General features: G+C 35.8%; 1 protein-coding gene across 3 annotated transcripts; it reads left to right on the forward strand.

The window, feature by feature from the left end:
• The first annotated feature begins 2,233 nt into the window (after positions 1–2,233).
• On the forward strand, positions 2,234–7,324 carry LOC131638261 (uncharacterized). Of its 3 annotated transcripts, none has more exons than XM_058908813.1 (3): positions 2,234–2,528; positions 2,977–3,064; positions 3,757–7,324. In XM_058908813.1, exon 3 carries the CDS (start codon positions 4,622–4,624, stop codon positions 5,723–5,725), a length of 1,104 nt encoding a protein of 367 aa, XP_058764796.1. In that variant the 5' UTR covers positions 2,234–2,528; positions 2,977–3,064; positions 3,757–4,621; the 3' UTR covers positions 5,726–7,324. The 3 variants fall into 3 exon arrangements, with proteins under 3 accessions (XP_058764796.1, XP_058764795.1, XP_058764797.1); XM_058908814.1 differs by having other exon boundaries at positions 2,239–2,528; positions 4,621–7,324; XM_058908812.1 differs by having other exon boundaries at positions 2,977–7,324.
• The last annotated feature ends 6,995 nt before the right edge of the window (positions 7,325–14,319 follow it).

Raw genomic sequence — 14,319 nt, forward strand, 5'->3', positions numbered from 1 at the left:
CCAGATCAGTTGAAGACAATCTTGATTCCCGATGCCCCCAGATCGGTTAAGGAGGTCCATTTTCTTCCTGATGCCCCAGATCAGTAGAAGGCACAATCCTGATGTTTCCGATTAGTTGAGGACTTCCACCCTCCCGACGATTTATTTTTGTCGGAAGAAGACTTGCTTGATCAGTCCTGATGTCCCCAGATCAGTTGAAAGCATTCTTTAAATTCCCGATGCCCCCAGATCGGTTGAGGATATCCATTTCCTTCCTGATACCCCCAGATCAATAGAAGGACACAATCCTGATGGTTCCGATCAGTTGAGGATGTCCACCCACCAGACGATTTATTTTCGCCAGAAGAATACATGTCTGCTCAGTCCTGATGTCCCCAGATCAGTTGAAGACGTTCTTATTTCCGATAATCAAATAGGCCAAAGACGTCTATTTCGCTGTGATATCCAGATCAACCGAAGATGTCGACCTTCTCTTGGTGCCCAGACCAATTGAAGTTTTTTCCCTCAGCAATGGGGTTTCCCGGTCTTTCTTGTTGCAAGTAGGATCAGTTAATTATCAAGAGCGCAAATTTTCTAGTTCATTCTAGTATTCAATCTCCTTCCACCTTAACGGTTCGAAACTTTCGTTTCTCGCTCGTCAGGTTCAAAAAGTTTGAATAGGGGCAGCTGTTGCACCCCAAAATTTGCCCTCTTTATTTGAGCTATAAGTTATCCAAGACGTTTATTTCTTGTTCGAAAAGGAATAAAAATAATAAAGAGTTTTCATGGGTTTAAGAAGATACGGTGTGAAATTTGGTTTATACAATGGAAATACGAGAAAATTCACAGGTCTTATTTGGAAGATGATATGAGTTTGGTTCTCGCGAAGCTCCGACTGTTTCGACGTTATCTACAACTTTCGTGTTTGACTCAGAAACCAATTCCATGAGGAAGGTTGTCGAATTTGCAAATTAACCGAGATTTCACAGTGAAAAATGGTGCTAAACCGCAAGTTTTCGGACAATAAAAATATTCATATCTCACAATCCGTTCGTCCAATTCACTCGATATTTTAACTAAAGCTCCGTGCTAATATTCCCGACATTTCATATGTTCGGACCGAAGACCAATTATGCACTAAAAATTCCCAGAATTTTGAAGAACGTCATGATTTTTCAGTGAAAAGTGTGTTTTCGGGTATGTCGCGACAAGTTTGAAAATTCATAACTTCTTCGATTTTTATCGTATGAAGTCCATTCCTGGCGGCATTATCTCGGAAATTTCGTTATCTTCGATTCTTCGTCACATGTGCTCTTTCAGATTTCGAGCCGAAGTTTGAGTTTTATCGAGTTCTTTGAGCGGTACGCACAAAATTCTGCGCAGTTGCACCAGATGAACCGATATTTCTCACCATTCAAACGTGCATAATTTCCTCACCATTTGTCGGACTTAGACGATTCTCGCTGCTACGAGTAAAAAATTTAGTCATCTTCGAGATGACGTTGGTCCCGTCTCGAAATTTTGCGCCGAGTCACATTTCCTTGAAAACGAGCAAAAAAAGAGATAATTAAGGGCGTTTTGGACATTTCACTACTCACACTATATAAACTATTTTTCTTCACATTCTCTCATAACTTCAATTCTCCAAAAAAATATCAAAAACACTTTCTCTCATTCTCTATCAATTCTCTCAAAATCAAAACACACAAATTACTCAAAAATTCCAACAATATTCATCAATTTCTCAAAAACACAACAACGTCCAAAATGAAAACACACTACAAGAAAATTGTTGATTAGCCGGGTGAACTCGCAAGGTGACAAACACCTCGCAACATTTTTGCACTTGCGGGATGCATTCCACCTCGCAACCCAGATTTCTAAAAAAATAAATAAAAAATGTTTTTCCATCTCGCAACGGAGGGAGGGAAGTTTGAAATTTTGGAAAAAAAAGTTGTAGAGTGTTAAACACCCCGCAACAATTTTTAAAAAAGTTCTTAAAAAAATAAATATTACACTTACTGAGAAGTCAGGGTAGCAGGTGACCTTTTGTTGATTTTACTGACACAAAAGTTGCGTAGTGCAAATCACCCCGCAAGTCTCAACACCATTTTACTTTGCGAGGTGAGAACCACTTCGCAAGGTTTTTTTTTAAATTTTGAAAAAAAATAAATCTGGAAATTAATAATGATAGAAAGTGGTAGGTACATGTGTCAGACAAAGAGGTTGCGGGGTGAGAAACATGCCGCAAGTGTCAATGAAAATAAAGTTTGCTGGGTATTTCGCACCTCGCGAATTTTATTTAATATTTCCTTTTCATCTCCACCTCCCACGTTCTCATTCTCTCTATTTTTCCATTTCCACTCTGCCTCCCACACTTGCTTGATTCACTGATGAAAAACAAAATATTCACAGAACCTTTAACCCAACAAGAACCTCACAAGCTGCATCATTCCTTCCAAACCTTCCACAAGTTGCAATCTCGTTTCAAGCCTTCTCACAAGATACAATTGTTTGTTCCTTTCTAGGGTTTCAACATTTGGGTTCAGGTATTTTTTTTTCATTTTCATTTTATCAACATTCATGCTAATTCAACTTTCGATTTCGTCGAAAGGGTTGAAATGCACTTCGTAGTATAATAAAGACTCCATTTTTATCTTTTATTCTGTCACTATATAAGGTTTCAATGGTTAATTTCTTTCGTTGTGGTTGTCATTTCTGTCACTATAACTTAATCTTTAACAACGACGAGAACTATATAGATTTGCAATGTTTTTGGTAAGAAGGTGGGGAAGAAAAGGAGTTTGAATGGTTAATTACTTTCACTATTTTTTGCTGGGTATATACACTTGATGGTGGATAATGTGGATGTTCTTTGAATGTCTTTCCTCTTGAATGTTTGGATTTTTTAAACTGAATGTGTATGTATTATTTTGTGCAATTTGAATGTGTGAGTTTGGAGTTGAAATGAGGTTTGGTTTTAATGTGTGATTGCAGGTCTTTTCTCTCGGATGGATGCGAAATAAGATGGCTCGAGTTGGACGGATACAATAAATTGACATTGGCCTTGAAGTGTTTTGGCTTGGTATGAATCTGTAAAACTTGAATTGAATCAGTAGCTCTGAATTACTCTTATGCATAGTTTCTGAAATTGTTTACAAATGTCAGCTCTTTTGACATACAATTATCGTTCGTATTTGCCGTTCATATATAATTCTTGTAGTGCTGAACTAGTTTAATTTGTCGTTCGTATTTGCCGTTCATATATAATTCTTGCAGTGCCGAATTGTTAGTAGTAATAGTTAGAAAAAATAATACATACACATTAAGTTTAAAAAATCCAAGGACCAAATTTGAATGTGTCTTAATTAAGGAAATAATATACCATCAGAATTGTGTCTTAATTTTAAGGAATTAAAATTTGAATGTGTCTTGTAGATCGAAAACAAAGTCACTCAACCTATTGAAATCGAAACTATCCAAATATACCATCAGATTTGGTAAGCCTATCAACAGCCTTGCCCAACACTTCATTGCAAATTCGCATAGCTTGTCTTGTCAAGTTGTCTTTTACCAACTCATTAAAAAGAGCTGAATTGTTTATGTTTTTCATCAACTCTCCCCTCTCTTCATCGAACATACCTTTCATCCGATCTTTCATGTTTCTTGCTTTGCCAAATGCTCGTCTGAGTTTCGTGTTGCATTTATCTGGATCTGAAATGCAAAGCATATTAATGTCTCTTTGTGTGGTAAATATTTTTCCATTCTCTTCTGCAGAGCCGTTGCGCGTTAAACTTACCCCGACCGTGCCAATCACTGCAACAAGAAGAATGGAAGAGATACCAAGAATTGCAAATCTTTTCTTTTGGTTCCGGCCACGGTTTTCGTTATCACGGGTTCCTTCCATATTTATTCCTATAAAACTGTAGAATTTTTTTTTCTTCTTTTTTTTCCTAGAAACGTTGTAAGATTAGATCTATGTTCTCAACTTGTGATTTTGATTCTTTAAAAACACATGCTTTAAGTTTATTTTACAAGAAAACATTCCCTTGTTAAACGGATAACATTAGTGGAAATCTTGTACAAGTTTGATGGAAGAATCTCAGTACAGATTACAGATTGACCTCGCAGTCTTCATGAATCATATTTTAAACAATAGATAAGTTAAATGTGTGTCTAAGCACTAAATAGGAAAGTTATATTTTATACCAGAACTTATACTTCAATAGTTGTGAATACGCTAGCCAATTGAATAATGTAGAGTAATGCATTTCATTTCATCTTATTAATTTACTAGAAGGCACTCTTGATTAAATGTAACTGGTTACCCCCATAGATCAATGTGTTCAAACATTACTCAAGAGTAGGATTTTACTCCCATTGTTCTAATTAGCTTGCTCTTGAAGTTTAAAGGGTTTCAACATTATATATACACCACTTTCAGATTTAATACTTCATGGTGTGATTCTAGTCTCACATGTTTAAACATAGAATTATATAATTGATATTATAGTCTAATATGATTACTATGTTTAAACATAGAATTATATAATTGATATAATTGGCCAAAATTCCCGAATTGGTTAATTGATTAATATGTTTTGTGATTATTATAATGGATATGATATTGTAAACGTGCAGTATGGAAAATTACAAATTCTATTGTAGTTGGATGTACGATCGTATGTATGCTGGGAGACGTGGACTTAAACCACTTTTTGAGGAAGGAGTTAAATTGTTTATTACATGGGCATTTGATCAAGAATGTTGTCGGGAAGAGGGAGGAGTGAGATGTCCGTGTCTTAAATATGGATGTAGACGTATAATAAGTGATCCGAAAGAAGTAGAAATTCATTTGAAGGGAAAGGGATTTAAGGAAAATTATTGGGTTTGGACATCAAATGGGGAAGAAATACCGATAAATATGCCAGAGACTAGTAATTTCCAACATGGCTCATGTAGTCAATCACAGATGGAATATGAAGAACAATTTAATCTACACGATGACATGATTGGCGATGCTTTAGGGGTTAACGTGGCCTACGATGAACAACAAGATAGTGGTGATGAGGAAGAGTTGTCGAATGAGAAATCTCAAAAATTTTACGAGTTGTTGAAAGAAATAAACACGCCATTGTTTGAGGGTTCTTCAGACTCTAAATTGTCTATGTGTGTGAGATTGTTGGCTGCAAAATCAAACTGGAATGTTCCTGATCAGTGTCTGGAATTCTTTTGTCAAATGATGTTGGATGCAACTCCTACGAAAGACAATTTGCCTAGAAGTTATTATGACGCGAAGAGGTTGGTTATGAAGTTGGGATTAGAAGTAACGAAGATTGATTGTTGCATTAGAGGTTGCACGTTGTTCTATGACAATGAGTTTGGTACAAACGATGGAGCGTTAGAGGAATGTAAGTTTTGTAACAGTCCAAGGTATGTAGTTCGCACTAAAGCCATTGATCATAAGAAAAAACGCATAGTAGTGAAATCAATGTTTTATCTACCGATAATACCAAGGTTGCAGAGATTGTTTGCTTCAATGCACAGTGCAAGTCAAATGACCTGGCATCATACAAACAAAACAAGTAAAGGCACTATGCGACATCCATCTGATGGTGAGGCATGGAAGCACTTTGATCGGATGCATCCTGATTTTTCCGCAGAACCTAGAAATGTAAGACTTGGATTGTGCCCAGATGGTTTTACTCCATATGTCCAACAGTCGGGAACTGGATATTCTTGTTGACCGGTTATTGTTACTCCTTACAACCTTCCCCCTGAGATGTGCATGACAAAGCCTTACATGTTTTTGACTTGCCTCATTCCAGGGATGTCGAGTCCAAAAGCAGAAATTGACGTGTATTTACAACCTTTAGTTGATGACTTAAAGAGGTTGTGGATTGGAGAATGTACTTATGACATATCTCGTAAACAAAACTTCAACATGCGAGCTGTTTTGATGTGGACTATTAATGATTTTCCTGCATATGCCATGTTGTCTGGTTGGGGTACACATGGTAAAATGGGATGTCCTCATTGCATGGATAAGACGAAGGCGTTTACATTGGATAAAGGAGGAAAAAGTTTGTGGTTTGACTGTCATCGTAGATTCCTACCAAAAAACCACATACTTAGAAAAAACATGAATGATTTTAGAAAAGGTATAAAAGTAACAGATTTGCCTCCCCCCCGTTTTTCATCAGTTGAATTATGGAACATGGTACGTGATCTACCAAAATTCACAGACAATGGAAAAGCGATCCGAATTCCAGGATACGGGGACAAACACAATTGGACTAAAAGAAGTATTTTTTGGGACCTCCCATATTGGAAAGATAATTTATTGCGACATAATCTTGATGTTATGCACATAGAGAAGAATTTTTTTGATAATGTATTTAATACAGTGATGGATGTCCAAGGCAAGACAAAAGATAATGAGAATGCTAGAAAAGACATGGAACTGTATTGTAATCGAAAAGATTTAGAGTTGAAGACTCTACCAAATGGGAAGCTATTAGAACCCAAAGCTACTATAGTCTAACTCCACAAGAAGCCAAGCTTGTTTGCCGATGGTTAACTGAATTGAGAATGCCCGATGGTTATGCCTCTAACTTGGCAAGATGTGCTAACGCCAGCACTGGCAAGGTGACTGGAATGAAAAGTCATGATTGCCATGTTTTCATGGAGCGACTTCTTCCAATTGCCTTCAACTCATTGCCAACACAAGTGCTCAATCCACTAACTGAAATTAGTCAGTTTTTTAGAGATATTTGTGCATCAATTTTAAGAGTTGATCACCTAATTAAGTTGGACCAAGACATTCCTCTCATTCTATGCAAGTTGGAACAAATTTTTCCACCTGGTTTTTTCGATTCAATGGAACATCTTCCTGTGCATCTTGCATATGAAGCTTTTCTGGGTGGACCTGTTCAATATAGGTGGATGTATCCTTTTGAAAGATTCATGGGTGATTCAAAGAGATCTGTGAAAAATAAGGCTAAACTGGAGGGTTCGATATGTGCGCATTATTTGCGTCGGGAAACATCTCATTTTTGCTCTCATTATTTCAATCACATGATGTTAATTCCAAGAATCAAAAGGAATGAAGTTAATGTTACAGAAAGAAGTCAATTCACCTTATCCATCTTCGGACTTCCTGGTCGTAGTTCTGGAAAGACGAATGTGCACTGCCTGACCGAAAAGGAATTGCAATCTGCTCATGTTCATGTATTGATTAATTGCGTTGAATTTAAACCATACATTGAGTAAGTATACCAAGTGAATATTAATTTTGAACACATTGGGTTTAAACTTATTACCTTCTAACTTACTTTTAATGTGTTTCGATATAGGTTATATAATAAATTCCATTATGAACTCACCGGTGAACAAGCAACAACCACTGACATACATACTTATTTTCCATCATGGTTTAAGCAACAATTGGCATGTAATGTCGAATCATCTCCACAACTAATCCATTTGAGAAACTTGGCTGAAGGCCCTATTAAACGTGCAAAGAAATGGCACACATACTTTGTAAACGGATATAAATTTCATACTGATGAATGGACTGAAGGAAAGAAAACCATAAATTGTGGTGTGTTTGTAAAAGGAGTTACTGATGGTGGTGAAGACGACTCTTATGGTGTTATCACACACATTTACGAGTTGGAATACAATTATTTGGATTCGGAAAACAAAGTTGTCTTGTTTTATTGTGATTGGTATGATCCATCTGCTAGAGGCACAAAAATAAATAAAAAGTATAACACCGTAGAGATTAAAATGGATCAAAGGTACAAGCATTATGATCATTTCATCATGGCACATCTTGTCAGGCAAGTTTATTATGTCCCTTATCCTTCAATTCACCGAGCTAAGCGTGATTGGTGTGTTGCAATCAAGTCAAAACCAATAGGCCATATTGAAACTGATGAACTTGTAGAAGACCTTGCTTATCAAGTCGATGAAATGTCACAAAATAATCATGTGATTGAAGTTGAAAAACTTACAAGTTTGTGTGATAACGAAGTTGAGGGTCAGCAAGTTGATTCGCCTGTATTGTTGCCAACAAATTATGTGGATGAAGACGACGAAGAGTCAGAAGCTGAAGATAATTTTGAATCAAATGAAGATAGTGAAGATTTTGAATGATGATGCATCTAGTATTTTAATGAAGCTTTTAATATATATTGTAATGAATCTAGTAAAGAATCTAGTATTTTAATATGTAGATGCCTTTAATATGTTCAAACTTTTAATACATATTGTAATGAATCTAGTATTTTAATGAAGCTTTTGTTGTCCTTTAATATGTTTAAACTAAATATACATATTGTTTATCTTAATGATGCATATTGTTTATTAAATATGTTATAATCAAATTCTTTTCTTTTAATTAGGTAAAATGCCTCCACGTCTTGAGGATAAAGGTAAGAGTGTTAAGAAAGCTCGTCGCTCAAGGATACAAGTAGTTGAGGTTCCTACAAATCCTATGTATTGCCCTTTGCCTCAGACTAGTCAGGGGGCTCAGGAGACTACACCTCAGAGGACTACACCTTAGCAGGCTCAGTCTAGTCAGGGGGCTCAGCATTTTATACCTCAGAGGACTACACCTCAGCATTCTACACCTCAGAAGACTATGCCACATCTGACTATGCCCCAGTCTATGAGCACAGATCCATCTCATAGATATTATACTTCACTACTCACTTCACAGAATGTTCCACCAGGATTTTTGACATCTGACATGCATTCTGGGGGTTCTAGCATCCCATATCCTCCACCTGGATCCTCCTCACCCTATCAGCCTGAGGGATCTAGCATCCCACATCCTCCATGTCGATCCTCGTCATCCCACCACTCCAGGGGCTCAGGCACCTCACATTCTCCACATGGATCTTCAACATCCTATCACCATTAGGAGCATGTTGATCATATATTGCCTGATCCGGAGGAGGAGGAGGAGGAGGACATTGAGGACGTGGATGTGGTTGCGATGGAGTATAAACATGAGAAGCAGGATGGAAGATGGGTTATTAAACCTGTTGGAAACTCGTAAGTTTCTTTCTTATATATTATTAAGCATATGCACTTGTTTCCATTTTTTTAAATTTGATTAATACTTATTTAAATTTTGGTTTTTAGTTTTGTGCCAAGTAGGCCTCCTGCAGTTAGCATAAAGGAAGTCATCCAAGAGTTGTATAAAGCACCTTGGAAGACTTTCGGACAACTTATGAAGAAGGATCGTGAATTATATAAACGTTGGTTCGACAAATTTCGAATATAATATTTTCTTTAAGCGATTAATTTTTTTCTTCTAATTATGGCGTATATGGCGTAAGCTTATTTTTGAAACTGAACGATTTCGGGTATAATATTTTCTTACTGAATTGTGTATGGCAAGAGAAGTGTGTATGGCGTATGGCGTATGCTTATTTTAGGTGGAAATGTAATAGTAGTAGTAGAAGCAAGTCACACATTTGCATTCATTCTATGCTTAGGCGTATGATAGTTACTATGGAATATGACCATTTAGTGAAAGATATATAAATATAAACATCTTCCTCTTCCACCTCTTTGCAAGTGGGACTAAACATAAACATCTTCCTCTTCCACCTCTTTGCAAGTGCTATAACTCTTCTTTATGAGTCAGATCATTAGAGTTGGACAATTGGTTATAAACCATATTAAAAGAGACAATGATTAAACTAGACATTCAAGTTAATGTACTAGTATCAATTAGAAAGTAGAAACAACAAATAGAAAGAAACATGACTAATTTTACAATATTCAGTAGCATGCTACTACTGGAATTTAGTGATTTTCTAATTATGGTGCTGTCACTAATTCAGTTTATGAAAATACTAAAGTACTTATTAGCAGTACTCGAAACACCATCATTATTTAAAGCTTTGGATGACATTGTTGACAAGCTTTGGATGACATTGTTGACAAGCTTTGGATGACATATTTGACCATCCATGTCACATTAATTAACAAAAAGGTTTTTTAATAATGCTTAATGGTTTATTCAAATACCATCATCTAGGCTGCATGCATGGTCTGATTTGCTTGCATGCAGTGTAGGCAAAGTAATGCAATCAATAAGCTTAAAACCATGTTAAATATTTCTTTTCCAGTACTTTCTACTTTGTTCTTCATATAATCTTCTCCTAGTTGCTTTTTTTATTTTCAAAATGATGTATTGATATTGTGTTTCAAGACTGGTTGCTTCTGGTGGACATTGTATTATGTAATTGATACTTATTCACTTGCTATCTTTCTCTCATGTTGTCGTGTTCATGACAATGTATTAAGTAAGGTAAGGTGATTACGAAGGGACAATTAATAGAAAGAACATAGTAACTAGTCCTACATTAGTTGGTTTACCCTTGTTCAGAATGTTTATATTTATATATCTTTCACCAAACTCATGGAATCCACCACAAATTTGTTTCTAACCATCTTGTTTTAATTTATATATTGTAGGAGAAGTGTGTATGGCACACACTTGATGATGAGCTGGTTAAGATAAATTTTAGGAAAATAGCATCAGCACGACTTTCAAATATGCTTAGGCGTGCCAGACGTGGATATGAAGAAAAAGGGATCAGACCTCTATGGATGGCAGAAAATGTGTTTAAAGAAATGCTTGTTTATTGGAAATCAGATGAGTTTAAGAAGAAATCTGAAAAAGCAAAGCAACGTAGAGCATCAGAAAGGGGAGCCGCCAATCATAGAGCCGGAAGCATTAGTATTGCTGATCATGCTGAATGAATGGTAATATATTTTCCTCTCACCACTTTTTTTTTAATTATAATCTTAATTGTGTTATATTTTTATTGGAGTTCTATGTGTATTAGGCTGTGGCTAAGAGAAGAGCTCCATTAATGCAAGAGCTTCACGAGAGGACTTATCGGGGAAGAGATGGAGAGTATTGCATCGACCGTGCTAGAGATACTCAAGTAAGATGATATTAATATTTCTTCTCTTTGTTTTAATTTTAATCTCTGGTTAATTTTACCTCTCATTAGTTTGGAATGCTAAGTTAGTGGAGTTTGAAACCTTTAGGGAAGGGTTATTCCTATTAGTATTCTGGATATGTTTTTGTTGTATTCCACAGTATATCAGCATTTGGCAAATTACAGCTCCATACCACATGCAAGAAATTGCTCTTTTTTTTAATACAAGCATGTTAATTGCTAACTAAATTTTTGAATATATGATGATATCCTTGTTGTTGATGTTTGAATAAAATTGTGTGATGACTTGTTGGTTTATGTGTATCTCTTCATAGAACCCCATGCTATTTATTAAGTTTTGATGCTGCCTCCATTTTTCTCATGTGATCCAATAAGTGCATATTTAAAGTTCTTGAAGTTTAGTTTGATGGCTTCATATTAAAGGTTATATTTAGTTTTCTTTTCTATGGAATGACATTTAGTTTTCTTTTCTATATTTTTTATGTATTCATTTAATTTATTTATTTATGTATGTGTAGGCGGAGTACCAAAAGTTGAAGAAGGAGTTTTTAGCTAAACATCCTGAGTTAGGCGGTCCACATGGACGATATCCTCTTGATCCAGCTATTGATCAGTATTTGTGGTTGCAAGCAAGTAAGGGAAAGAAGAGAAATGGAAAAATTTATGCTACAGGACCTTTAGCTAGCAACTACAAAAAAGGGGATGGGTATTCTTTATTTAGGAGAATTGCAGACGGGGAAGGATCTTCACGTCCTCCGACATTAACCCCTGAAATAACTGAAACAATTAAATAACTAGCTCAGAGTGAAGCAGCACGTGAAAATGAAACATTGAGAAAAAAACAAATGGAGTTGGAGGAAGCATTGAGACTTTCACAAGAGCAAATGATGCTTACTCAACAACAAATTCAACAACAAGTGCAACAACAAATACAACAACAAATGCAACAACAAATACAACAAATGCAACAATTCTTTCGACAACAATATGGTGGTGGTGGATTTGGAGCGGTTGGTAACCAAGGAGTAGTAGACGAGAATGATGAAGAAAACGAAAAATAATACGGACGACCCAGATCCTAAGTGAATATTATTTTGAATTTAATTATTTTGGATAATCATGAATTTCTTTATATTAAATATACATTTCTTTATATTAATTATGAATTTCTTTATATTAAGTATGAATTTAAATATTTAGAATTAACTAAAAATTTAGTATTTTTAAAAAAATTTGAATTTGAATTATTTATTATATTTATATTATTCTAAATATTTAGAATAATATAATTTTTTTTTACTATATATGTTACTACTTGCGTCGTGCAATAAACAAGGTATGTCAAAATAATTGCCAGGTGAAATCCACCATGCAAGTATTAAATATTCAAATATTGCTAAATGCATCTCACCCCGCAAGTTGCCTAACATACTGCAATCCCTGTTCTGGATCATCTGTGTCACACTGAACGAAGTTGGTAGTACTTATTGGAAAGCGTGTTTGCGGGGTGCTATACACCTAGCAAAGTTGCAGGGCGAAAAGCACATTGCAGAATCACCTGTGTCACCTGCTCTGACTCACTGAACAAAGGTGCCTGTACCTCTTGGAAAGCGTGTTTGCGGGGGGCTTTTTACCTTGCAACGTTGCGGGGTGAAAAACACCTGGCAAATTTGCGGGGTGCCAATCCCCTTGCAAAAAGTTGCGTTGCAGGGTGATATTGGTATTTGCGGGGTGGCTTTCACCTGGTAAAACTGAGTTTTTTTTGTAGTGTACACTCTTGAATCTTCGTTCACTTTTTTCGACCAACCTTCACTGTGCATAGCTTTCAATCGCCGGTCTCCTCCATACCACCACCGGTTCCGATTTGCATTCCGGTGACCTTCCCCTTGGCCGCGTCCAAATCGCTGTCCGCAAACTCTTCCGACTTCGCCGCGATTCACCGGTGAGCGTTCCCCTCCTATTACTCAGTTCCAGGCTCGACGTTCTTCTTCCAATTTCCTCTTCCATCGTTCTCCCTTCGATTCAAGTTTCGTCTCGTATTTGCGGTAATTCTTCTAACAATTAGTTCTTGATGTGAACGATAATTATTGCAAATAGAAATCAGATTCTTATGTCTATATAAACTGTTGGAATTTATTCTTCATGAACATGAATGGATGACGGTACTGTAGCCTGGTTTAATTGTTGGATTTGTGAAACTAATTGATCCTTGAGTCATGTAGATACGTGATAATGTTGATTAAAGGTCGGTGAACTAATTTGTTTTCTAAATGCAATTTATGATGATATCATTAGGATAGTTTGCGGAATATATTTTTGAACATGATGCATACTAGGCTTGAAGTAGCATTAGAATTATATTTTTAAAAATAGTCTCATGCTGCTCTTGAATTGTGGAGATAAGGTGATGATGAGTTTATGTGACTTAAAGTTTGGACAGAGTACTGCCGTGTTTGATTTGAATATGTACAATTGTAATTTAATTGTGGGAAGTAATACATGTTATTGTTTGAAATTGTTGGAAAATGATATGTTGAAATAGGTATTAGTTGTTGATGGATGTTACTCAGCTTTGCTTAATGATACCTATTGATGAGTTTTCTTGTGAATTACTTGGTGATAATATGTTTTGATTCAGCATGTTGAGTTTTGGTTAACTACTATGTTACATGTTGATTTTTATGGATACTTTGCTTATTGAAAATGTGAATGTGTGAAGACATGTTGTCCTTTTGTAGTATGTTTGGTTGGTTTAGTTTTGTGCATACTTTTTGCTATGTTTTGCTGTAATACACTTGCTGTCCCATGTGGAGATTGTTACTAATTGTCATTTTAATATGGAAGCATGCTTGTCATAACATTGTGTTAGTAGTTGAATGATATTTGCTCGATTGTAGTTTGATTTGACGACACTTTCATGTTACACACGCGGCTGCCCCGTTCGGGAAGTCATACTTCGGCTCGGTTTTAATAATGGAAATTGTTGAGAGTTTGTTCGATATTAGTAGTGCTGGAAATTTTATGTGGATTTGTTGATGTTTGTTTCATAAGAAATTTGGAATTTGGAACTTGAGCTTGATTGTGAATATTTGTTGCTAAGTGTTGTTTGACTCATGGAATAATTGGACTATTTTTTGGTAGTTTCTTTACTTGAAAATCTTGTTTTCATGCTATTTCTCTATTTGCAAATATGTGGTATCTTATACCAATCAATTTGAGACATTGCATTGAACTTAAACATGTTTTGTGAGCATTCATGGCACTGTTTTAATATCAGAATTATGCAGAATTTTTGCTTTGGTTCTATTGCTTGGCATTTCCATTCTCATAACTCCTAAAATTTGCCATT

The sequence above is a fragment of the Vicia villosa genome, unplaced genomic scaffold (assembly GCF_029867415.1).
Source record: "Vicia villosa cultivar HV-30 ecotype Madison, WI unplaced genomic scaffold, Vvil1.0 ctg.002238F_1_1, whole genome shotgun sequence".
Lineage (NCBI taxonomy): Eukaryota > Viridiplantae > Streptophyta > Magnoliopsida > Fabales > Fabaceae > Vicia > Vicia villosa.

Excerpts from the sequence above, each read along its gene's own strand:
- LOC131638261 (XM_058908812.1), top strand. The coding sequence starts at position 4,622 with ATGGAAAATTACAAATTCTATTGTAGTTGGATGTACGATCGTATGTAT.